This window comes from Vulpes vulpes, chromosome 8 (assembly GCF_048418805.1).
Source record: "Vulpes vulpes isolate BD-2025 chromosome 8, VulVul3, whole genome shotgun sequence".
Classification (NCBI taxonomy): domain Eukaryota; kingdom Metazoa; phylum Chordata; class Mammalia; order Carnivora; family Canidae; genus Vulpes; species Vulpes vulpes.
The window spans coordinates 3,413,870-3,439,903 of NC_132787.1; the positions used below are offsets into that span (position 1 = coordinate 3,413,870).

At 44.5% G+C, this 26,034-nt stretch overlaps 1 protein-coding gene across 4 annotated transcripts in view; it reads right to left on the reverse strand.

The window, feature by feature from the left end:
- Window positions 1–664: 664 nt before the first annotated feature.
- Window positions 665–26,034, reverse strand: part of SLC4A8 (solute carrier family 4 member 8) — a 75,241-nt gene continuing 49,871 nt past the window's right edge. For 2 of the 4 annotated variants that reach the window (XM_072765259.1, XM_026000363.2), the window contains 8 exons: window positions 23,852–24,013; window positions 22,732–22,983; window positions 19,647–19,715; window positions 17,662–17,835; window positions 15,100–15,237; window positions 9,859–9,950; window positions 7,722–7,829; window positions 665–5,897 (listed from right to left, as the gene is read on the reverse strand). In XM_072765259.1, the coding sequence (XP_072621360.1) occupies window positions 5,885–5,897; window positions 7,722–7,829; window positions 9,859–9,950; window positions 15,100–15,237; window positions 17,662–17,835; window positions 19,647–19,715; window positions 22,732–22,983; window positions 23,852–24,013 (1,008 nt within the window). In that variant the 3' untranslated portion in view covers window positions 665–5,884. Of the gene's footprint in view, window positions 5,898–7,721; window positions 7,830–8,866; window positions 9,162–9,858; window positions 9,951–15,099; window positions 15,238–17,661; window positions 17,836–19,646; window positions 19,716–22,731; window positions 22,984–23,851; window positions 24,014–26,034 lie in introns of those variants that run through there. The other 2 variants (XM_072765260.1, XM_072765261.1) reach the window with 2 other exon arrangements.

The following is a 26,034-nucleotide window of genomic DNA, read 5'->3' on the forward strand; positions in this document are numbered from 1 at the left end:
GGGCTGCCCGGGAGGAGTAACTGTTTTAAGTTCATGTATTTTTAAGTGATCTTCATACCCAACGTGGGGCTCGAACTCACAACCCTGGGATCAACAGTCACATGCTGGGCAGCCCCGATGGCAGCGGTTTAGCGCCGCCTGCAGCCCGGGGTGTGATCCTGGAGACCCGGGATCGAGTCCCACATCGGGCTCCCTGCATGGAGCCTGCTTCTCCCTCTGCCTGTGTCTCTGCCTCTCTCTCTCTCTCTCTCCCTCCTGTGTTTCAATAAATAAATAAAATCTTAAAAAAAAAAAAAAACAGTCACATGCTCTTCCAACTGAGCCAACGAGGTGCTCCTAAAATCTGGATTTCTAGCTAGTGGAGAGTCCTTAAATGTTAGCAATTGCTCTCATGGGCCTGGTTTTATCTCCAAAATGGGCTGTCTTTTCCCGCTTCCATGTCCCCCCACCCAAACAGAAGTCTGGGCAGTCCCTTTCTTTGCCAAGGGCCATGCCGGGTCTGCAGCAGGGGGGTGCACATGCCCCTCTGACGGCGCGCCCAGCAGACTCCCCCCCCTTTCTCTCAACCGTCTCCACGACTTGTCTTCACTCTTCTTTCACGCTCTGAAACTGGTCCGCGTTGGCTCGGCCCCCTGGTTCAGGCTCAAAAAACACCACAGGTGTGAACAGTTTACACAGACTTTATTTGTCACCCATTGAGCACAGGAAGGTCTGGGCAGGCGAGGTGTCACAATCGCCTCCCCTAGTTCACAGACGCACACCGAGAGACTTGGTGGCAAGGGAGAGGGTCCTATTCCTACCACAGATTGCTATGGGATTATCACAACACATTTGTTCTCGGTTCTATTTACACCACGGAGTGTGGAGAGGGTACATTTCTTACACTAAAAATATATATTTTGGAATCTCTAAAACAAAAATATCTCTATCTCTACATGAGACCTACTAGAAAGAAGAACATAGAGAACAAGAGAAATGTACCAGCACCTCAAGCTGTCCCCTCCCGCGGGAAGGGCGCTCTGCTCTCCACCTGACGCCGGGGCTCAGGGCGGCCGCGTCTACCCCGCCGCACGGACGGACACGGTGCACACGAGGGAGGCTGATCATCTCGGAGGAGTGGAGACGGGGGACAGGAGCGGGGACGGGACTGGGGCCTCTTTTGCCAAAGGAGTAATTGCACATTCAGTTTGGTGCTGCGGCTCCCAGCATCACTGCCCGTGTGAAACCCGCCCGTCGGGGGCGATGGCAAACCCGCTAAGAGAAGCCCGAGCTCTGCTGCCGTCCGCGGGGCTTGCAAACGCGCCGTGGGTGGGTTTTCTCTCTCTCTCGGGAAATATTAATGCCAGCAGCGAGAAGAAGAAGTTCTGTTTTCTCCAATGCTGGAAGTGGGGCAGGTTTGAGAAAAATGCTGCTCGTTTTCTTTTCGGAAGGCTCAGAAACCGTCCCGTTCCCTCCGAGCACAGAACCTCCGAACGGAATGATGCCTGTGGATGACTCATTCCACTTCCTGAATGTCCCTACTGAAGAGATCCACATAATGCTCTTTCCTCCTTTCGTGCTTCGCGCAGGGAGACTGCGCCTTCACGCTCTTTTGGTTCTGGTGAAGAAATGGTAACTGAGCCAACTGCCCGTTCTCTGTCATTCACGTAAGAGAGCACGGGCGCCACGAATCAAAAAGAATAGATTTGGAAGAAAAACCACTTTGATTTGCTTGTGGGGCGTCTCTTTCTGTTTACAGTGAAATATGGATGAGCTCGAGGGCTTGAGTCTTTGGTCTCTTACACCAAGTAAGGAAAATAACCAGTAAGTCCCCTTTCAGAGAAGCCCCAGACCTGTCCAACCTCCTGACCTCTCTCACCACCCCCACCTGGGGGGGTTGCGGGGACCTCTGAGTGGGAGCTTCAGGCCTCCAAGAACTTGAGAGACTGGGCAGAGAGCGGAAGAAGTGCTGAGGAGGCCGAGTCAGGAAAAGAGCCAGAAGCTGGAAGATGTCTCGTGTGGCCAGTCCCCACGGGAAGGATTTCTACGTGACGGAGGCCCGACAGCTGCAACCAAAAGAAAGTCAGGAAGCCTGAGAACATTCAGTGCAGGGTTCCTGAATGTCCTGCCAGGATGCGGCTTAGAAACCTGAGAAGTCCGAGGAAAATGCAGCGACAAACTAGAAAGACTGCTTCAAAGTCCTAGGAGGAGGTGCCAACACTCTTGCAAGGAAAAATTTAGAGAAGTTGAGATAGTAGCAGAGAGAATATAGCTGATGGGACTCCGACGCCAATGAGAAGGAAAGCCGGGGGCCCTGGGGTGGCACCTCCTATGCTTCGGGAAAACGTAGACTCAGAACATGGACAGTGAAGTCGATAGAGAAGATGCAGGGAGAACTGCTGATTCCTCTACTAAGAGGGAAGTCTGGAGAGTCCCAGTAAAACTGGGAACTGTCTTTTCTGGATGAGCAGAGAGCACAGATTCCTAAAATCAGAGACCTCTTCAAGGTCACAGTTGTCATAGCCTGAGATGTCAACCCAGCCTGAGGCTTAGCGTTTGTCAGATTTTTATCAAATATTTACGGTTAGTTTAAAAGCCAGTCACAGCCCAGACAAAGAGAAAGAGCCACTATTCACACCATCTTCTGGAATACACGGTTCACGGCCCCTCTCTCCCCTTATGACTAAGGAGGTGGGGACAGGTGCTGTTATCTCCCGATAATCCCCTCGTCAGAAGCTGGAAATCATATGTGGACACAAGGAGGGAGCCTGTGTTCTCTGCAACCAAAGAGATCTGGCAAGTTCACCGCACGTGGTTGCGTCTTCCCCTTCTCTCTAGACCAACCCTTTCCCTCAATGTCACGAGCTAGGAAGTAACCCAACCACCCAGCAACACCCGTTCTTACCACTAGAACCAAGATTTCACCTACCACCACTTTCTTAAACCCCCGGCCTCCCTCCCTTCCCACCTCGACACATCAGGGCATTGGCCAACTCTCCCAACTATTCCTGAACTCGCCTTGCATCGAAGGGCAGACTGCTTCTCTGGGCCAAGCAAACCTGGCACAGAAATTACCTAACTACCTGCCTTGCTTTCTACCTCTAAGTCAGTTCCTCCTCGATGTTGAGTTTAAACACCTTTTCCTAAAGACTAATCTGCCTGTATTTGTCATCAGGCTATTCTCTCAGAGAAGCCCTAGATAGGAGAATGATCATATTTTTTTAATGTCCCCCCAGCTTAGGTACGCAGCTGCTACCTAATAGCAGCAAGGACATCTTGTGGACGCACTTGCATTTGTTGATGAACGTACATGCACACACACACACACACACACACATTCACCTCCACTTCCAGTTTACTACCCCAAACACTGCCCAGCTTGACTGCCACCAGGGCCACCAGCCACAGGCGTGAGCGAGGAAGCACTCGGGTAGGATTGGGGCCAAGCGTTTGGTGGGAGTTGGGGAAAGAGAGACAGAGTAGGGAATGGTTTCTACCACTGAGACGCAGCAGAGATGAGGCTGCTGTTGTTTGAGAAAGATGTAATGGCCTACAAGGATTGGCACAGGCTTCCAAAGTAACTAGTATTCCTAAGGTGTAGGAACCTAGGAGCGTCGGGCTCGGGAAGGACCTGGAAGTAGACCCAAGGTCCTGTGACCGCACTGCACGCAGTTAACAGACAGGTCTCCGGCTCTCAAGAGGCCTAGCGTATACAAGGCATCATGGGACATGGGTATTTAGGAGAGAGATTTTTCTGAGTGATAGTGTCACCTAACTTGTATGGTAGGCTTTGTCCTGCCACACTCCTTACGGCTGTGCTGAGGCGGAGGGGACAGGAGAAGCGGTCACCAACCTTCCCACACAGAGGTAGCAGGAAGAGATGGGAGGGGCAGGAGGGGGGAGGAATGTGGGCGAGTCCTCGGAGAACAAGGAAGACGGAGGAGGAGGCAAGCTCAAGGAGGCGGCCAGAGACAGACTGGGAAGGCCAGCAGGAAAGCTTTTCCCACCGACAGGTTGTCTTCCGATTTTTCTACATTAGGTAGGTAAACGGGTACAATCATCACATTTCCGCTAACATGATAAAATGTGAAGCTTTGGCTCGCAAAGATTTTAATGCCCATAGAGTTCAAAGATGCATGCCTGGTCCTGTCTGCACCATATAAAGGGAAGCCGAGGCTGTCCCTAAAACAGCCTTGTGAGCAGAAATCAGACGATCCAGGAACAATACCCATGATTCAAAGGGTTATCGTTTCAGCGTTTGAAAGCAGCGTGGCGTTCGCCAACAGGCACCGGTACAGCCCCGCGTGCTGCCTGTTTGCAGCCGGCATCCGTTCTGAGTGTTGGCGTCCATCCCCATCCTGTACCAGTTGGGTTACGTGTTCTGAAAATCATCTGTGCGTTAGACGAGGCGTGGTTCTAGGAGATGGGGAAATGTCAAAGAAATGCAGGATTCCTTCCATTTCAAAGGTCCTCAGGCTAAGACTAGAATACACTGACATATTTGAAGAGTGAGAGGAATGCAAAATCCAACAGTTTCATCACCAACTCTTCACCTACGAAAGGAGAGCAACCCGTAGGAACGTCCCACCGCACCAAGAGTTTACTGGATGGAGAACTGATGTGCTTGAATTCCGTGGGTCCCGACACACTTACTGTGCACAGCAGAGAAGGCCTATACACACTGGGGCCCGAGCGCTTCGTACTCATCACAACAGCGAAGAGGAGAAAAAAACTAGAAATCTGGTTGTCAACTAAATACAAAAATTAATTTTACCACTTACAGTTCATTTCCCAGTGTGGCTTTTTACATCTGAGCCAAAATGTCTGTCAACCAAAAGAAACACGTGACGGTGAAGAAACCACATGGCTGAAGGTGGTTTTGGTCCATTGAGTTGATAATGGTTCGCTACTAAGGCAGCTAAGGAGACATAATCACGTAATCATACGCACTTGGTCTCTCCAGGAGTCGAATCAGAACGTATCCTCAAGAGACAGCAGCAAAACATGGGTGTTTCCACAACATGGCCAATAAACGCAGCTCATGGCCCTTCCCACTCACAAGCCACTCTTAGCAAACCTTTCCCAGGTGTCTAGGAAGCAGGCACTCGAGCAAACGCTCAGGCTGGGAAGCCCTTCCTGGCGTCTAAGCCAACTCCTGCAGCAGCTGAAGCTCATTCTCTTAGTCCATCCTCAGTGAAACCGGGAGAAGCTGCTGGTCCTCACTTAGCTTTACTGATTTTCCCCCGAGCCTTTTCCTGTCTGAGCTAAACAACTCCAGTGTCCCTCGTGGCCCTTTCATCATCCAAGGTTCTTGCTGAGTTATGGCTGCTGCTAGGGAGCGACACAGACGCGCCCGGGGCGGAGGCACCTTCTGGCCGCGCAGGCCCCGACCCTCCCGGTGGCAGGCCCTCCTGACGACCTCTGGGTCTGACCAGCATCCCCCAGAGGAGGCATCAGACCAAGGCCCAGGTCTGCCTCGGGCCAGCAGATTCTGCGGGCCTGGAGAGCCCTCCCTCTGCTCTCTGCTCTCCTCCCACGCCCCGACCCCATCCTTGAGGAGAGGGAACTCATGGAATGGATCCATGTGGCTCTGCGGGCCAGCAGAGAGGTTCAGAGAGAACGTCTGGAAGGTGGGAAGCTGGGTCTTCACTGGTGGCAGTTCCGAAGAGAAAGAGAAAGGAAGAAGAGAAGTGCCAGCAGGAGGTGGTCTTCCGCTTCCACGCTCACACCTGGCGGCTGGCGGCTGGTGTGGGCATGGCGCATGCCCTCCGCCATGGCTTGGACGGGACCGCGGACAGGGCCAGGCTGGGCCTTGCTTCTTCTCGGAGAGACTCGCCATCTTCCCTGTAACCGGAACTTCCCTGAGGCACCGCACGGCCCAAATCTTCCTTCCCAGCAAAGACTTTTAGTTGAAGAGACTGAATAAAAGTGTTACAATTAGACAAAAAGGGAACACATGATTCATTCCTGCTTTTAACACAATACTTTGAAGATGTCACCACAATTTGGATTTGGCTGTATTTTAAGTTCATTTACAAGTAGACTAGTTCTTGACTAAAAATAACCATGTGCGTTATACATTTCGACAGCTGCCTGGATTTTCCTCTGAAGGAAACAAGATTCTATATTTCACTCACATTCAGCACAGATTTATTTTAACCCATTCGATGAAGAAACAGCCTGTCACTACCACCCACTGGTGGCTGTGACTTTTCAAAGTACTTCGGCTCCTCCTCGGATCACTCTCAGGAGGGAGACGCTATTATTATCCCCACTTTACTGCTGAATAAACTGAGTCCCCGAAACAATGGCCTGCCCACTTATACAAGGATGAATGGCTAGACCAGGTCCCCTAATTCCTAGCCTACTTACTGCCTTTTTTTCTTAACTAGAAAAGTTGTCTTCAGGGGCGTGTGGGTGGCTCAGTGGTTGAGCATCTACCTTTGGCTCAGGTCATGATCCCGGGGTCCTGGGATCGAGCCCTGCACTGGGCTCCCTGTTCAGTGGGGTGTCTGCATCTCCTGCTTCCTCTGTCCCTCCCTCCTGCTCATGCACATGCTTCCTCTCTCTGTCAAATAAATAAATGAAATATTAAAAAAAAAAACACAATTCTTAAAAAAAAAAAGAAAGAAAAGTTGCCTTTAATATAGACCTAAGACTTTGCGTTTAGTTATCTGACTTCTTAAATTAAAATAGCTTGGACTCGGGATCCCTGGGTGGCGCAGCGGTTTGGCGCCTGCCTTTGGCCCAGGGCGCGATCCCGGAGACCCGGGATCGAGTCCCACATCAGGCTCCCGGTGCATGGAGCCTGCTTCCCCCTCTGCCTGTGTCTGCCTCTCTCTCTCTCCCTCTGTGACTATCATAAATAAATAAAAATTAATAAAAAAATAATTAAAAAAAAATTAAAATAGCTTGGACTAAATCAATCAATCAAGCAATTTGGGTGCAAAGCCTACCTCAGTGAAGGCAAAGACGCCTCGAGTCTTCCATTTCCTTCAGTAACCTGATGAAAATGGATCTATGCTATTGGCAAATGATATACAGAATTTCGTTTCCCAAATATGTAAACTGTTACTATATTTAGAATCTTTCATTGGCAGTAATTGTCATTATGGAATGAGTTAAATAGTCTCTATCAACACTATTGACACTCAGCCCCTGCACATTTTAGCCACTTTCTAGTTTGTGCAGTTACAGTAACCAGGGAAATTTTGAAAGAACTTTCAATGTTTTTTTTTTGTTTATTTATTGACATATATTTTTTTAGAGAAAGCAAGCAAGTGCATGAGCTGGGGGAGGGGCAGACGAAGAGGAAGAGTAGAGAACCTCGAGCAGGCTCTCTGTCCAGTGTGGAACTTGACCTCATGACCTGAGCTGAAACCAAGAGTCAGATGCTTTAACCGACTGAGCCACCCTGGTGCCTCGGAAATGGGAACTTTTAGAAACCGGATTAAGATGATTAAATAGATAAAGCAAATTTACATCCCCAAATAATCCCAACTTGACTTTGGGGCTGTGTAAAGGGGCAGCTCCAAATAGCACATCTGTTCAAATAGTCAGAAAACATGTGTCCTTTTCTTAGGCTTCTAGCAATTCTCGTGAGATTAGCGGCAGCCCTGGAAGTGGTATTTTTTAGACAATTCAATCTTGCAACTAAGAGATAATTTACTTTCAATGTGACTATCTTTAAAAGCCAGAAATAAACAAAAATTAGCAATTATAGGTTTGTTTGTTTTTTTTACCTCTTCTCCTTTGTATTTCCAGAATTCATACTGAGAGCTTTCCATACCGTAGTTTTAGGCATTTCATCAGATATATTAATCTCGGAGGGGTCGCATCTGAAATCAATGCTTAGGACAGTAAATGTAGGACATACAGATATAATACACATGTCAGTCTAGAATGATCAGCACGTCACCACATGGGAAAGAGTAAGCCTGAGGGAGCTCAGCTAACAGCTCTCGGCAGCACCAGGAGCTGGATGACTGGAACGCAGGGAGGCAAGGTGGCCCACGAGGTGGTGCTAAGGGCTCAGCTGGGGCTCTGAGAGGCAGGCAGCTCTGCCCCACAATCCTGCCCTCTTTCAAAGGGCCCCTCTGGGGGGCTGATGACAGCCTCAGGAGCTACCACTAAGCATTCTTCATGGTGCTAAGTTTTCTCACTTACATGGCTGAATGTTTTCCATTCCTGGTTTACAAAGGACTCTCACAATATATTATCTTAACTATCAAATCAGAGATTATTCACGTCCTTCTTTTGAAAGTACAGAAACCAAAGCTCCCAGAGCTAAGTGATCGTCCAAGGTCAAATGTCAGTAGATGGAGAATCAAGGCCTTGCATCCAGAGTCCTTGGTCTCCTAGCACCCAGAGTACTGGGAAATTTTCTACAAGCCAGACAGTCTCATTTTAAAAGGCCAGGAGGAGAGGCAGTAACCCAGCAGAGAGGAAGCACTGCTCCTCTTTTGCTACCAGAGAATTCAAAGTCTATGGCTACTTCCTTCACAAGTTGTAGAAAGTTTATTAAGGTCCAGAGATTCCATTTCCTGGGGGTCAGTCATACCCAAAAAGTCAACCTCATAGGAACAGACAGTAGAACGGTGGTTCCCAGAGGCTGGGAGCAGGGGAAAAGGGGAGCTGTTGATCAAAGGGTACAAACCTGCAGTTAGGAGTAAGTTCTGAGGACCATGCAGCATGGTCACTGTTAACAGTAATGTACTGTACACATGAAGTCTGCTAAGAAGGTAGGTCCCAAGTGTTCTCACCACACACACACACACACACACACACACACACACACACAGAATAGGAACTATAGGAGGTAATGAAATGTTATTAGTTTGATTGTAGTAATCATCTCACAATGTGTACATATAGGCAAAACATCACATTGCTTAAGTATCTATTTTTATTTATCAAAGACAAATAAATCAAAAATTTCTAAATACCAAAGACAAGATTTTCCTCATTCCCCGTCAGTATGAACCACAATCAGTTCAATGATTCGGCAATAAATTATCTAGGATCTACATGATCCAAATCCCCTCTTTCTTCCTTTTCTGCCCCCTCTCGGCCTCTGGGCTTCTTCCAGTTTATGTGTACCTCTTCCACAGTGGAAACAAAATGCCAGGAACGAAGCCACAAATGGACCAATTCAGCGCCTTGTGACCTGTGGTGAGCAATAACTGCTCAAGAAGGGGGGGGGGGGGGCTCTGATTACTGGCAGAAGTAAGGAATTTGGGAGACCCCAGTTCAGTAGCGCCCCTTGGCTCCTAGGACCGCAGATGCCCCGAGTCACACTGGAGGGGCTGCCTCTGCTCCTTACCAAAGGCTCACCCAAGCATGGGAATTTCACACCCCCCAGGTTGAGGACTCTCTGGAAACAAAGGCCACATCCTATCCATCTCTGGAAAATGGCAGGGAAAGGAAAGGGAGCACTGACCTGAAGAATAAAAGGCCAGGGTCTGAATCTTAAACTTTCTATTTAGCAGTGTTGTGACCTTGGGCAAATTCCCTAAACCCCTCCAAGCCTGTTTCCTGATTGTACAAATATGGATAACATGACTTTTATCAGAGAGTTGTTGTAAAGATTAAATGATAATATCTAATAAAGCTTCTAGCACATTCCCAGCACAGAGAAGGCGCTTAGCACATGGGCTCCCTTACCTCTGTTCTTGTGATTCCCAACACCTGGTGTGGCATCTGGCACAGAGCAGGTGCTCAGTAAACCATGAAAGGAAAGGTGTTTTCCCAGGTTGGGGTTGGGAGGCTGAACGTCAGCTCTTTATGCCATCAGGTATGTTTGCCACCACCTCCACCACAAACCCACATGTTTACAGAATAACCAAAACAATAAATTTCCTGGTGTTTATGGAGTTTTACCTGAAACTGTTGCTCTTTCCAGGACTACTTAGTAACTTCCTGCTCTCCAAGGGGAACTTGTCTCCCCCCATTTCTAACATTTTCTCAGCCTCCTGCAAGAGAAGAAGACATTATTCTGTCTTAGACCAAGTAAAACCGTGAGTCCACATCACCCATATTTCTCTCACCACATTTCTACCTAATTTCTCTCACATTTATTATAGAAAGGTGTACTTATGTTCTTTCATAATTTGGCTTGTCACCAAAAAAGAGAGAACCAGGTTGTTTGTACCTATGGAATAGTACTTTTTATTTTTTTAAAGATTTTATTTATTCATGAGAGAGAGAGAGAGAGAGAGGCAGAGACATAGGCAGAGGGAGAAGCAGGCTCCATGCAGGGAGCCCGACATGGGACTCGACCCCGGGTCTCCAGGATCATGCCCTGGGCTGAAGGTGGCGCTAAACCACTGAGCCACGGGGGCTGCCCTGGAATAGTATTTTTTAAAAGGTAAAAGAAAATGGTTCTGAATAAGCCTCTAGAGCCAACTACCAATTTACTGGAAATATAGAGAACAGAGAACATATTGTTAAATGTCACCAAGGGACACAGTGAAATCTAAATGGTGGAAAATCCTAAAGGTCACAGATCCAGTTTCTTCAACAGAATGAAAAAGAAAATACAAAAGATACTAAGGAGATTTAAGAAACATATCAACCATTGTAATATATAGACCTTATTTGGACCCTGATTCGAATAAAGAGATTGTTAAAAAAAAATTAGACTGCAATTGGGGAAATATGAATAATGACTGTTCTTTCTACTTTTGGGTGGATATGCTTGAATGTCCCATAACAAAAAGTTTAAAAAAAATATTCCCACTAATCTAAAGAAAACAGTTACAGAGAAAAAAATATGTACAAATATGTTTAAGGTAGTATGATTAGTAATAAATCCTAAAACAACTATAAATTTTAACAAAGGAAGAAAGCTTAATTATGAGAAAATACTATAGGATATTATGCTCTACTACAGAATATTATACAGTCATTAAAACAATAAATATGACTGTTTATTATATGGATGTATAGATACATGAAAGTGTCTTACGAGATCAAGTTGAAGGGGAAAATAAAAAAAAAAACCTTCGTCCCCCCTCAAATAAACAATTATTACAGTTATATGAAAACTATGTTAAGGACTTAGAGAGAACATAAAGTAATAAACAATACTGGATGCTGATATAACATTTGTGGGCGGGGGCTTCATTATTTTTCTTTCATTTAGTTTTCAAAATAACTTTATAAAGTAAATTTTGGAAAATAAGGAGTATAGTGTTTCCTGCCCACCCCAAAATTAACATCTAAAAGAGATGCTTTGATTTTCCTCCCCAAACTGCTTAATAAGTAGCACAGCCACTTATCCAATTGTTCACTCCCAAAGTCTAAGACGCCTTGATTCGACTCTTTCACCCCTGCTCACTGTACATTAGCAGAACCGGTCACCTCTCTCTTCACAAGAAGTCCCCAGGGCAGCCGCTTCTCCACCTCCTCCCTTAGCCTCGGCCACCAGCACCTCTTGCCTGAGCTGCTGCCACAGGTTTCTGGTGTCCAGCTACCTCCAGGCTCTGGCTTTCTCATGTCCTTTAACCACACTGAGCTCATTCCTGCCTCAAAACCTTTGCCTTTGCGTGCCCCTGGCCTGGAATGTTCTTACTCCCGGATACTTTCACGACTTGCCCTCACTTTATTCAGATTTCAGATATCTCCTTACAGTCATTCCTGACCACCCTAAACAAAGTAATTCCCTCCCTTCTTATTTTCTTCTTCAAACATATCGTTACCTAAAATTTTATGTAAATCAGCAAATAAATGTACGTATGTGTGTATGTATGTACGGGCATACCCCAGAGATATTATGGGTTTGGTTCCAGACTACTACAATAAAGTGAGTCAAATGTTTTGATTTCCCAGTGCATATAAAAGTTATGTTTACTATAATACTATAGTCTATTAAGTATCTAAAAGAAATATTAGGTCTAAAAACAATTTACATGCTTTAATTAAAAATACTTTATTGATAGAAAATGCTATTTTATTCATTCATGAGAGACACAGAGAGAGAGGCAGACACACAGGCTGAGGGAGAAACAGGGTCCCTGTAGGGACCCTGATGTGGAACTCGATCCCAGGACTTCGGGATCATGACCTGAGCCAAAGGCAGACCCTCAACCACTGGGCCACCCAGGGGCCCCTATCTGAGCTTTCAATGAATCATAAATGCTAATCACAAATCACCATAAGAAGTTTAATAATAATGAAAAAGATCAAAATACCGCAAGAGTTGCCAAAGGATGACACAGAGACACAAAGTAAGCAATGCTGCTGGGAAAATGGTGCTGCTGATAGACTGACTTAACACAGGGTTGCCACAAACTTTCAATTTGTAAAAAAAAACCATTATTTATGAAGTGCAATAAAGTGAAGCACAATAAAATGAGGTATCCCTCTGTGTCCGTGTGTACGTGCCTCTGTGTGTATATGTAATTTAAAAATTATATTTAGGGCAGCCCGGGTGGCTCAGTGGTTTAGCACCGCCTTCAGCCCAGAGCATGATCCTGGAGACTGGGGATCGAGTCCCACGTCAGGCTCCCTGCATGGAGCCTGCTTCTCCCTCTGCCCCCCCCCCCCTCTCTCTCTCTCTGCGTGTGTCTCTCATGAATAAATAAATAAAATCTTTTTTAAAAATAAAAATAAAAAAATAAAATAAAATAAATAAAAATTTTATTTATAGAGTTTTGGGATGCTTGAAAGCTTCATATTTTATGTAGTGATTTCTATCACTCTTCTCTTTAAAGTTTTCCTCCACTGCTTTTGTGCTTATAATTGTTAAAACTCATTTAATAGGAGTGCCTGGGTGGCTCAGTCAGTTCAGCAGCTCCTTCAGCTCAGATCATGAACTCAGAGTCCTAGGATTGAGCACTGCATCATGCTCTCTGCTCAGCAGGGAGTCTGCTTTTCCCTCTCTCTCTCTCTCCCTCTGGGCTCTCTCCCTTCCTCCCTCTCTCAAATAAATAAAAGAAATGTTTCGGGTTTTTTTTTTTTTTACTCATTTAATAATAGAAAATGGACCTATGTAACAGACTTAGGATCCCAGAAATAAACCCAAGCGTATATGGTCAACTAATATTTGACAAGGGAGCCAAGAATATTTGGAGGAGAAAGGATAGTCTCTTCAAGAAGTATTACTGGGAAAACTGGATATTCACAAGCAGAAGAATGAAACTGGATCTCCATCTTACACCATTCACAAAAATCACCTCGAAATGTTATTAAAGACTTAAATTAAATGTAAAACCTGAAACACTAAAGCTCCTAGAAGAAAATATAGGGGAAAATTCTTTGACATTGTTCTTGGCAATGATTTTGTGGATATGACACCAAAAGTGCAAGGAATAAAAGCAAAAATAAACAAGCGGGACTAAATCAAACTAAAAAGCTTATCTGCAGCAAAATAAATGACCAACAACATGAAAAGGCAAACTATGAAATGGGAGGAAACATCTGCAAATCGCATCTCTGGTAAGGAGTTAATATCCAAAATATGTAAGGAATACATACAATTCAATTGCAAAAATAATAATAATCCGATTTAAAAATAGGCAAAGGACCTAAATAGCCATTTTTCCAAAGAAGACATACAAATGGCTGGAAGGTACATGAAAATGTACTTAATATCACTAATAATTAATTAGTGAAATTTAAATCAAAACCACAATGAGATCATACTCCACACCTGTCAGAGTGGCTAGTACCAAAAAGATAAGAGGTAAGTTCTGGCAGGGATGCAGAGAAACAGGAACCCTCTTACACTGTTGGTGGGAATGCAAACTGGTACAACCACTCTGGAAAACAGCATGGAGGTTCCTCAAAAAGTTAAAATTAGAGCTACCCTATGATCCAGCAATTCCATTTCTGAATATATATATCCAAAGGAAATGAAATTACTATCTCGAAAAGAGGTCTCCGTGTTCATTGCAGCATTGTTTGTAATAGCCAAGACATGGAAACAACCTAAGTGTCCATCAGTGGATGAAAAGGTAACATATCTACATATATACACACAACTGAATATCATTCAGCCATAAAAAAGAAGGAAATCTTGCCATTTGCAACAACATGAATGAAACTTGAGGGCATTATACTAAGTGAAATAAGGCAGACAGAGAAAGACAAATATTATATGATCTCACTCATTTGTGGAATCCAAAAAAAATTGAAGTCATAGAAACAGAGAACAGATTGGTTGTTGCTGGGGATGGGAGAAATGGGTGAAGGTGGTCAAAGGGTACAAACTTTCAGTTATAAGATGAATATGTTCTGTGGATATAATGTACAGCTTGGTGATTATAGTTAACAATGCTGTATCGTGTATTTGAAAGTTGTGGAGAGAGTAATTTTAAAAATTCTCGCCACACAAAAAAAATATATGACTATGTGAGGTGATGAATGTGTTAACGAACTCTACTGTGGCGATCATTTCAGTCTATACATATAGCAAATTATTATGTTTTACATAGTGTTATATGTCGATTATATCTCAATAAAGCTGAGAAAAATAATACAAGATTTTAAAAATTCAAGATATTAGGAAAAAATGTCATTTAAAAAGTATTTCAAAGGACACTATTTCAGGCACTAACTGTATTTGGAAACACTTTCTGGCTCATTCATTTCTTGGTCTGGTATTTTCATTTTGCTACACATCCATTCTTGGCACGTACAAGCCATTGATTGAGGGTCCATTGTGTGGATAGCAGATGCCAAGTGCTGAGGGAAAAGAGGGAGCACAGAAAGTCCTATGCGAGTTATCTTTGCCTGGTGCCAACCACGACACCATCTGCAATTAGGTACATAACAAATAATAGGTTTTGTATAGTTGTCAAATTAGGCCTTTTGGGGGAACACGAACCATTAGATCTGATAATAAGAGCAGACGCTATGTTCATATTCTAAGTATGAACCTGGTGAGTAGACTGTAGACAAACAAAGTAAAAAACAACTGATTATTGGGTTCAAAAATAAAGGACAGACAGGGACAAGAATCCTTAATCCATTCTCAGCTAAGAACATCTTTGGAGTTCTCTTCCCAGCTCCTAAATATAACCCTTGGGATTCCAGACATGCTGACTTTTCATGTGGCCCTTCCTATGTTCTGTAACTTGAGGCTGCCCCGGAGTATACAGTTGGTGCAAGAACTATGACCTCTTCCTCCTTGGCCTTCTTTTTGGCATCATCCAACTTCTTCTTTTTACTTTCAGGCATGAGATCATCTAACCAGCTTAGCTCTCGTTTAGAGAAACAGAGATCCATGACTTTCCTGACGAAAACCAACGCCAAAACCTGAAGAAAAATAAAAAGAGGGAATTAAAGGAGCTCATTTCCTTCCTGGAATTAAAAAGTAAAGTCTTACTTTCACAGCACCCAAGGGCATTTCAAGGAAGAGCAAATCCATAGTAATCGTAACAGTTGCCTATTAGGGACCTATTACGGAGTAGCTTCTTTGTACCAGATACTAAGGTGAGTGTTTTCTCTAAGATGTTTTATTTAACTATCATCCTAACAACCCTACAACTTAGAGAGCAAGCAATTTAAATGTCCTCATTGAAAAGAGAAACCCCTCATCCTCAGATGCCCCAAAGAGTTGCCTTTCCCTGTGGTGAGCCCTGGGATAGAGAGCCTCTGCCAGAGCACAGCTACGATGAGGCCAGCCACGCGCAGCCCAAGCACGCCTCACCGTGGCAGGAGGGACTTCGAAGGACCATCTGAATTCCCTCTAATCCTTCTGCCTATACAGAATCCTTGCTTTATGCCTACATCATGAATCGTTAGTGTTTTGTGTCTCTGCCCTTTGGACCAGCCTGATACTCTTTTTTGTAAATGAGGAAACTGAGGCCCAGGGAGAGAAAGTACTTGCCTAAAATCTGACATCTAATTTCCTCAGTTGTACATCGGACAGGGCGCCTCAACTGCTGCTCCACTTTTTTTCCCATAAAAGGCCATTTCTGCCAAAGGGGAATTAATAATAACCCGGAATGACCGGCCTGGATTGACTGGTGTTCACCAGCTACATCTGGTGGCTGGACAAGGAATGAGGCAAATCAGGCTTTTTATGTTCAACCACATTTCTCCCTCATTTACATAACTACTTTCTCAATAAATCCAAAATTGATAGTATCCCTTCCAAGGGGTCATCAGGAATTTGCTGTTTCTTTAACCAAACGGTCAACCCCTGAATATAACACCCCAATGCAGAAACCTACATGTAATCCAACAAAATCCAGGGACCCATCAGGAGGCATAGGTGTAGGAGATTAGGGGAGAAGGGTCCCTGACCTCTGTTTCCTCACCCTTGAGTATTCTCCCGGTAAGACAGAGTTCAAAAGTCCCTGAACAAGTACCAAACGTTAGTCTCACTGCCTTTTCTCTCTAGAGGCCCATCCTTCGGGTCATTTTCAAACAGCCCATGGAATGCTCAGCGTCTGACACAGGGGAGCCAGAGAGGGGAAGGTAGTAACAAGAGGAGAAGAGGAGACAGCAAGGACGTCAGGTGGCAAGAATTTCATCCTCACCCTGGTGGCAGGAAGCAGCTTGTCACCTGCTGCACCACACTCAGGTCAGCTTCCCTACTTCCTTTTCCGAAGCCTCTGCTTCGGTCCGGTCCGAGAGGAGGTAAGGATGTCCCAATCACTTCTCGGTGCTGGGCCAACTTCTTCCTCTCTTCCAGTGGCTTAAAACAGTATGTTTCCACCACTCCAGGCACTTCTGATTGCAATAAATTCTAAACTGCAACTATGTTGCTTTGAAGTAGGCAAATTTTACAAACATGAAGAGTCCTCTCCATGTCAGATTCATGAGAGAGAGGTAAGAGAAAGGAAGTTAGGGAGGGAGGAAGGAAGACAGGCTGACACTTGAAGGTAAACATGGCAAGCTGCTACACACATGTATCCACACTTCAAGGTCCCAAAACAATGCTGCTCCTGCAAAAGCCAACCATGAAACTCGCCATCAAGAAGGGATTAATATCCAGAATAGATCGAGAACTCCTAAAACTCAACAATAAAAAACACCAACAATCTGATTTAAAAATGGGCAAAGGATTTGAATAGACACTCTCCAAAGAAGATATGCAGATAGTCAATAAGCACATGAAAAGGTGCTCGACCTCACTAGTCACTAGGGAAATGCAAATCGAAACCACAATGAGTTAGCACTTCACCTACATTAGGATGGCTGTTAACCAAAAAACAACAACAAAACTAAAACCCCCAAAGCAGAAAATAACTGTTGGCAAAGATGTGGACAAACTGGAACCCCATGTACTTATAAAATTGCGCAGCCATTCTTCAAAAAATTAAAAGTGGAATTACCATATGATCCAGCAATCCACTTTTAGGTATAAACTCCAAAGAACTGAAAGCGGGAACAGGAACAGATATGTGTACAATTCATGTTCACAGTAGCATTATTCACAATAGCCAGAGAGTTGGAGCAATCCAAATGTCTATCAATGAATGTACAGATAAACGAACTGTGGTATGTATATTCCTAGGGGACTAGGAATGGGGAGTCCTTGTTTAATGGGTGCAGAGTTTCAGTTTTGCAAGATGAAAAAGTTCTGGAAATGTATGGTGGCAATAGTTGCACAACAACGTAAACGTACGAATGCCACTGAACTGTACCCCACAAATGGTTAAGGCGATCAATTCTGTGTTGTGTAGATTTCATCACTATTTTTAAATATAATTTTTTTTTTTTGAAACTCACCATCATTGGGAAGACAATGGCAGCTGGAGATGCTTTGATGACCCAGAGCAGGACAAGGCAGGTGAGCTGGATGAGGGTGAAGAGGTGCACTTTGCGCAGAGGCACGTGCCGAAGGTAGATAAAATCTGGCTGATGCTTTGCAGGCATCCCAAAGAGCTTCAGACGGTCAAAGAACTGAAAGAAGGGAACTGGCATTTATTTTCAGAAGGTTCCTCTGGGTCAGAAGCCTTGTTAGGCCCATTCATGTCTCTTACATTACCTGCTCTGAAAGGTTACCCACTGTTTCCACTGAACAAAAATGGAAACTGAGTCTCAAAGAGTACAGTCTGAATGTGGCTGAAGTTGGTAAATGACAGAGTCAAAATGTAAAATCCATCATTTTTTTAAGATTTTTAAAAAATAATCACTATACCCAACCCATGCCACTTGAACTCACAACCCCGAGATCAAAACTCACATGCCAGGCAGCCCGGGTGGCTCAGCGGTTTAGAGCCGCCTTCAGCCCAGGGCCTGATCCTGGGGTCCCGGGATCGAGTCCCACGTCAGGCTCCCTGCATGGAGCCTGCTTCTCCCTCTGCCTGTGTCTCTGCCTCTCTGTGTGTGTGTCTCTCATGAATAAGTAAATAAAATCTTTTTTAAAAAGACTCACATGCCCTATCTACTAAACCAGCGAGGTGTCCCTTAATCCATCTTTTCTAATCCTAGGTTCAAATTTCTTTCTTCTATCCCACACTGGCTCCTGAGAGATCTTTCTCAGAAAGGGCTGAAAACCAAATAAGCCAGTTCCATCTTTCTGCTTATTATCAAAACCAGATCTCTTACTTGTTCTTTCAGGAGTTTAGAGCTTTTCATTGATTATTTAGAGTAAAAAGATAAAATAAAACTTCATAACATCGTGGATATAGAACAGATGACCGATCATCTTTATATTAAAAAAATGAATAGGGGCGCCTGGGTGGCTCAGTTGGTTAAGCATCTGCCTTCAGCTCAGGTCATGATCCCAGGGTCCTGGGATGGAGCGTGGCATCAGGCTTCCCACTCAGCAGGGAGTCTGCTTCTCCCTCTCCCTCTCTCTGCCTCTTCCCCTGGCTTGTGCTTGCTTGCTCTCTCTCTCAAATAAATAAATAAAATCTTCAAAAATAAAAAAAATAAATTAATTAAAAATAAATAAAAAAGCAAACAGAGACCCAGAGAGATTCAATAACCTGCCCAAGATCACATTAAAACTCAATGGGTAAGAGTGACCACTGGACATTCCATAAAAACAAAGAGAAAGCAGCCACCAATAGAAGAAGAAACTAGGTTATCGTATCATCTGGGATACCCAAGTTATCCAAGCTCCTGATTTTCTCTGTTCAAAGGATTCAGAGGATTGAGTTGACAGATGGGAAAAGGCAGAGCATGACAGGAGGTAATATCTGCTTACCTGGAGCAGCCCCCACTACTGCCAATCTTGTCACCAGTGTGCCCCAGTTAAGCTCCCTCTCTCACTCTGTAGCCTGGCACTAAAACTAGTGTGATCCATGTGTAGAAGCCTAATAACTGTCTGTTAAATAATTAATGGGGGTACGGGGGGGCTCAGGGGTTGAGCATCTGCCTTCGGCTCAGGTCATGATCCCCGGGTCCTGGGATCCAGTCCCGCATCAGGCTCCCCACAGGGAGCCTGCTCCTCCCTCTGCCCATGTCTCTGCCTCTCCGTGTGTCTCTCATGAATAAATAAATAAAATCTTAAAAAAAAAAAAATGAATGACTGGTACCAGGACATCAAGCCAGGCCATCCCGTAGGTGTCTGTCCCCTCATGCCAGCTTGAGTGCCCAAATGACTTACCCAATGCCCCAAAAACATCTAAAATAGCTTAACCAGCAAGACTAGGAAATGAGTTCTCAAGAAAGGGTTTGTGCGTCCCTGGGAGAGCTTTCCCTCCCTGGTCAGGACAGATGAGCTCTGGTTGGGAAGCTGTTGCCCTGGCCGAACCACGCAATACCTGAATTCCTTGTAGTGAAGAAACTCCCATGTAGAGGAAGACTCCATAGAGTACTGGCATCGGAATAAACTGAAGACAAGAGAGCAGAAAGACCAGAAATTAAATTTGATATCACAGCACACTCAAGACCACATAAACTTTTAAATCTCCAAAAAGGAAACAAAGTCCCAAAACCACTGCATAAATGTTGCATTTAGTTTCTGCTGCCTTTGCATGATTTAGAAGCAGGAGCAAAATCAGAAGCTGACAATGATAAAAAATCATTTTGTTCTAAAATAAAATAATTACACATAAGTGTAGTCCAGTCCTGGTTAAATCATAGGCCTCACATTTTACCCGTCTGGCTCTTCCTCCTCTGTGGGAAGAGGCAGACACACACACACACACACACACACACACACACACACACACACCCCTCTTTTATAGAACTAATACCTTTTAACACTAATTACATCATCTATCATCTCAGGGATTTGGTGTATTTTAACGTGGACTAAAAAGTTTCCTTTCTGCTAACCAGAGACTTGAGGGTGGGAATGGGGCGGTATCAGAGAGGAAATGATTTGGGGAGAAATATCAACATCATATTGCACTTGACTATACATACAGACCTATCACATCACATCATCAATCCCGGTAATCTTCAGGGCAATCTATGGGGTAGGGAAAGGAGGCCTAGGAATTAAGGCAAGAGAAGTCTCAGAGCTGAAGACTAAACTTGACTTGTTTTTATCCTGAGGCTAAAGAACATTCCCAAACATAATTCTTCTCAGAACCAGAAAATGCCCACTGTATTTTATGCTGTTTCATGGTAGCGAGTAGACATCTCAGTTCACTGCTAACTTTGTACAACTATGACGGTTTCCTGAAAGAAGCCTTCTGGGCCAGTTCTAGGAAGGCCAGGCGGTGCCCACTGCAATGCCCTCGTGTGACCTTCCTAGAGAAGCAGCAAACTTTGGGCTCCTCCAGATGGCAGCTAGACCAGATGTGGGAGTGGGGACCAGGCTGGGGACAGAGTAGTAGGGGGTAGGGAGGGTGAGGAGAGGTGGCAAGACTGGGCAGAGAGTAAGGGGCCAGGAAGATGATTCTAAACTCTTTCCCATTTCTCTCAGCTGTCACCCTTAAATAGCACTCGCAGTGCAGGCTGGGGTGGTTGAAAATTCACCAAAAATATGGGGAAAGGAAGCAAGGGAGCCAAGTAAGTGCTCCAGAGTGTCTGGGGCTTGGCAGTACAGCCAGAGAGCTTTCCTTTTCACCCCGTTTTTCTCAGATGCAAACCTTACAACCACAAAACTAAATATTTTTATCACATTTGAGGTATCTTCCATCTTTCCAAAAATCCTCTTTTAACCCCATATCTCACACCAGTCACTACGCATGTTCCATTCCATTGCATAGAAAAATCTCTTGAAGAGTTGTCTGCCCACGCTCTCTTTACTTCTCACCCCGTATTTGCTCTTTGCTTCCCTGTAATTCAACTTCCACCCTATCATTCCACTGAATCTGCTCTCGTCGCATCATGTTAGGCCTCCATGTTGCCAAATCCGATGGCTTGGTTTAGTCTTTATCTTTCTGGGCAGATTCTAACCAATCCCACTTCTGGAAACATTCCCCCTGCCTGGCTTCCCTGATACCACACCCTCCCGGGTTCCCTCCCACCTCTCTGGCAGCTCCTCTGAGTCTCTGTTGCTGTCAACTCCTCTACCCAACTTGTAAATACTGGAGCTCCTGAGACTCTGCTCTTGCCTCTGGTCCGACTTCTCTTTTATATCTACCCTTCTCCCTGAGTGATCTTATCTACTCCCATGGCTTTCAATACCACTCGGTGCTGTTGACTCCTGCATTTATATTTTTAATCCAGAACCTTCCTCTAGCTTCTTCACTCAGTTGCCTCCTGGATATCTCACCCAAAACTTGACCATAGCCCCACTACCCATCACAAAATCACTCCCTCCTTCATGCAGCCTTCTCCATCTTAAATGTCAGTACTCTCCACCCAGATGGCCAAATCAGAAACCTAGCATTTTCATTTTTCCATTTTCCACTCCATTCCACATCCAGTCAACCAGCAAGACTTGGGATCTGCCTCCAAGATATAGAGAAGTCACCCCTTTTACCCATTCCTTCTACCACCTTCCTTATCCAAGTCCCCATCATCTCCCACCTATAATAGCCTCCCTAGTGTCTCTGCTTCTACTTTTCCTAACCCTAAAAACGTATTCTCTAGATATCAACCAGAGTGATCTTTTAAAAATACTAAATGGACCACATCCTTGCCTGAAAGTCAACCCTTCAAAGGTTAACTTTACCAGAGTCAGCAAGGCCCTGTATGATCTGCCCCTACCTGCTCTTCACTCTCATTTCACTACACTCTTGCCTTGATTCATTGCCCTCAAACCACACGGCCTTCATATTTCTTAGAACACATATCATTCTTTCCCACCTAGGCCTGACTAGAATGCTCTCCTCCCTTTCCCCAGGCCATCTCCCACCATCCACGGCCTTGCTGGCTCCATCCCATCTTAAATACCATCTCTGTAGAGAGACCTTCTCTGACCACACTAACTAAAACAACACTCCCTTAATTCATTCTCTGTCACACCATAGAACACTATATATTTCCTTTTATCATTTATCATAGTCTATAATTATCATGTTTGTTTTCTTTCTTTTTTAACTCTCCCTCCCTCCTCCTTTCTTTCTTTCTTTAAGTAGGCTCCATGCTCAGAGTGGAGCCCAATGCAGGGCCTGAATTCAAGACCCCAAACTGAGATCAAGAGTCAGAAACTTAACCAACTGAGCCACCTAGGTGCCCCTCATATTTTTTAAGATTTTATTTTTAAGTAATCTCCATACCTAACATGGGACTCAAAACCACAAGCCTGAAGACACCCTTCATGTTTGTTTTCTTAACTAACTTCCTTAATTACATCTTATCTGTCTTGCTCTGCTAGAGTAAGCTCTTTCAGGGCAGGTGTTTGTATGTGTATCTCTTTGGCATGTATCACTGTATTCTCAGTACCTAACAGAATTCCTGACACGAATCAGGCATTAAATATTTTCTAACAAGTGAATGAATGGTTACCTTCAATATGGCCGTCATGAAGACTGAGCAGCCCATCAGCACAAAGATCATAAGGCCTGTCACTCTCTGTTCTCGGATGCCCAAGAACTTAGGTTGTTCTCCAGGAGCAGAGCACTCAGATTCTAGTTTGAGGCTGTTCACATGCGTGATGGACAAAACAGTTGCAGCCACAAACCAGGGCAGGCCCATGATGGAGCAGACACCCAGCATGATGGCCACCATCAGCAGGTCCAGGTGGTAGCCACAGCCTTTCTGTGGGGAAAGAGAGTCTCTGTCACCACCAGTGGGCTGGCTTTAGTGGGGCATAGAACAGTGAGCTAATTGTCTCAGGCCCAAAGCAGGAAGGGGTGTATGGGTAAGAAAGAAGGGGTCCAGGGATCCCAGATGAGTCTTCCAGCCCCTCCTGGTTTGGAGGAAACAGAGAAGAAAATAAGAAACCTTAGCCTGTCCTAAACATGCCATATCCATTTTTTATTCAAGTGTCCCCAGATCTCACCCCGAGTCTCACACACTCAAAGATTCATCTTTTCTTGGCAGAGTACCAGAGGCCAAGCCACCTCTTGACCATTCTAGTGTCTAGATGGTAGACAATACAGATAAACGGCTACTTACAAACATTCCCAGATCCTTGACAAATATGGATTTACCTACTCTACAGAGATGAAGGCATGAAGCCTCTCACTAACAAGTGTATTAGAATCAACCCTACCTCCTTAGAATCCTTGGGTCCGAGGTTCGGTCTGGAAACCCTAGTAATGGACGTCAATGGGAGAATATCTGATTTAGGCAACAGTGGCCCAAGCCCTGAACTGAACCTTAGAAAGATAAGCCCATGTAGGGACCACAAGGAACTGTGCCCACCCACCTTCCCCACAGGTTTGCAAGGACATAATGAGTCTAAGCTCCCTTCACACCATTCCATCATGCTCTACTCTGGTTTCATTTCCAAACCAATCTTTGTCACTAATGGAGGGACTAGAAACCCCTAAAACCTTTATGAGCTCCTTCCATGACTGCTTTTATTCAGGTTCTGTAGTTCCTGGTCTAAATGGGCTTACCCTAAAGTAAAAAAAAAAAGTAATAGGTTGCCATTTGTCCTTCTAGGTCGGATTTTTCTTACCTTGAGCTTGTGTTCCTTCCTGTTAATGATGACAGCTGTGATCTGCTGGTCCATGAATATTAAGATGGTACAGAGAAGAGCTGGGATAATTGCAGCTATCACAGTCCACCAGGGATTGGGGCCAATGGGACTAATAATCCACCCTCGATCATCCCTTGTTGGCTAAAGGAGGGAAAAAAAACCACCAAAGTTTTATTTTTATATTTTAACTATAGTCATTGGGGCAAAACAAAACCAAATGAATCACAATATCCACATTATTTTTATTCTTAAATGAGAATCCTTAAGAAAAAAGTCATGAAATACAGAAACTCTTTTTTTTTTTTAAGATTTTATTTATTTATTCATGAGAGACACACACACAGAGAGGCAGAGACACAGGCAGAGGGAGAAGCAGGCTCCATGCAGGGAGCCTCACATGGGACTTGATCCCAGGTCTCCAGGATCATGTCCTGGGCCAAAGGTGGTGCTAAACCGCTGAGCCACCTGGGCTGCCCAAAATACAGCAACACTTTAGGAAATGTGTGACCTTGTTCCAAACTCCCTTTGAGTCAATCCTCAATTATCAACTTCCTGTGAAATATTCATTAATCCTTCACTTCCTTCCCCTAACTCTCCAAACCCACATACAGAGAAAGCAACTTTATCTGAACATTAGCCCAAATAAAATAACAAAATCTGTTGTCAAAAAATAATTTCATATACAAAAGGATTTAATACTATTATAATGAAGGCAAATATATGTAATTTTTACTATGCTCCTCCAGATTTTTGGACTGCTCCCCTCCAGAGGCCATGTGATGTATGTCTATAGAACAAATAAAGACAAAGTAGAGCCAGTTGCATGGAATCTCATGGGCTTAGACTGTATTGGTCCAAGGGCCTTCTCTCATCAGCAATGAAACAGGAGCCCAGGTACCAGAGACCTCAGAGAGGAGCCCAAGACTACTGAACTTGGGGGCTTTTTGGTCCAGGACCCTTCCTCCTATACTCCAATAAGACCACGACTGCTGGGACGCCTGGGTGGCTCAGTGGTTGAGCATCAGCCTTTGGCTCAGAACATGATCCCAGAGTCCTGGGATCAAGTCTCACATTGGGCTCCCTGTGAGGAGGCTGCCTCTCCTTTTGCCTCTGTCTCTGCCTCTCTCTGTGTGTCTCTCAACCATAAATAAATAAAATCTTAAAAAAAAAAAAATGACCACTACTGTTCATAAATCTTGTTTGGGTGTTCATGACATACCTAAACTCTCCTAGATTCTCAAACCCCCTCGAGGGTACTCTGGGGAAGAAAAGTTCTCCCTGTTTGGCAAGTAGTAATGGAAGATAAAAGGCCAGGGATACAAATTAGTGCAGAATTGACCCCAACTCAATGGACAAAGCAAAGACCGTTACATCCAGAGTAGTTGGGTCCATATTGGTCACGATTCTAGGATTCAAAGACTCATCAATAATGCCATCAAATCCCAAATTATGAATGGGTTAAGTTCTGAAAGTTTATAGAATCTGTGTCACCTTAGTAACAATGTTCTAAGTGATAGTTAAATTCTCAGATCAACACAAAAATTTATTAAGGTTTGACTAACATGGGGCTCCTGGGTGTGGTTAAGCATCTGCCTTCAGCTTGGGTCATGATTCTGGGGTCCTGGGATCGAGCCCCGCATCAGGCTCTCTGCTCAGTGGGGAGTCTGCTTCTCCTTCTCCTTCTGGCCCCCACACCCTGCTTGTACTTTCACTTGCTCAGTTTCCCTCTCTTTCAAATGAATAAATTTTAAAAGAATCTTTTAAAATATGACTGACATTAACACATTAGTAATAGTACTTGCCGTCAGACTGGGTCTTAACCACTAGGGGCCAAGTGACATAATAGGGAAGGAAAGAAGGAAGAAAATTTCTTCTCTGCTTCCTGAAAGCGAGGCCTGCCAATGAGCAACATTTTCCTTGACATTCTCCCATTTTCCCTTCGCGTCTCTCTCCCACCTCCCAGAGGCCTCTTCCCAGATGTCCCAGAAATTCAGTACCTTCTGACTATCTTAAGCTTACCCATCAGGGAACCTTTCCAAGGACTGCTTAATGTTCTCAAATTACTTATTTTTACACCAAATCCGTTCCTCCTGGAGGGCTGACCTCAGCTAGGTATTAGAGAGAAAGCTGATTGCACTCATCCAAACAAAGGTGAGAATGAC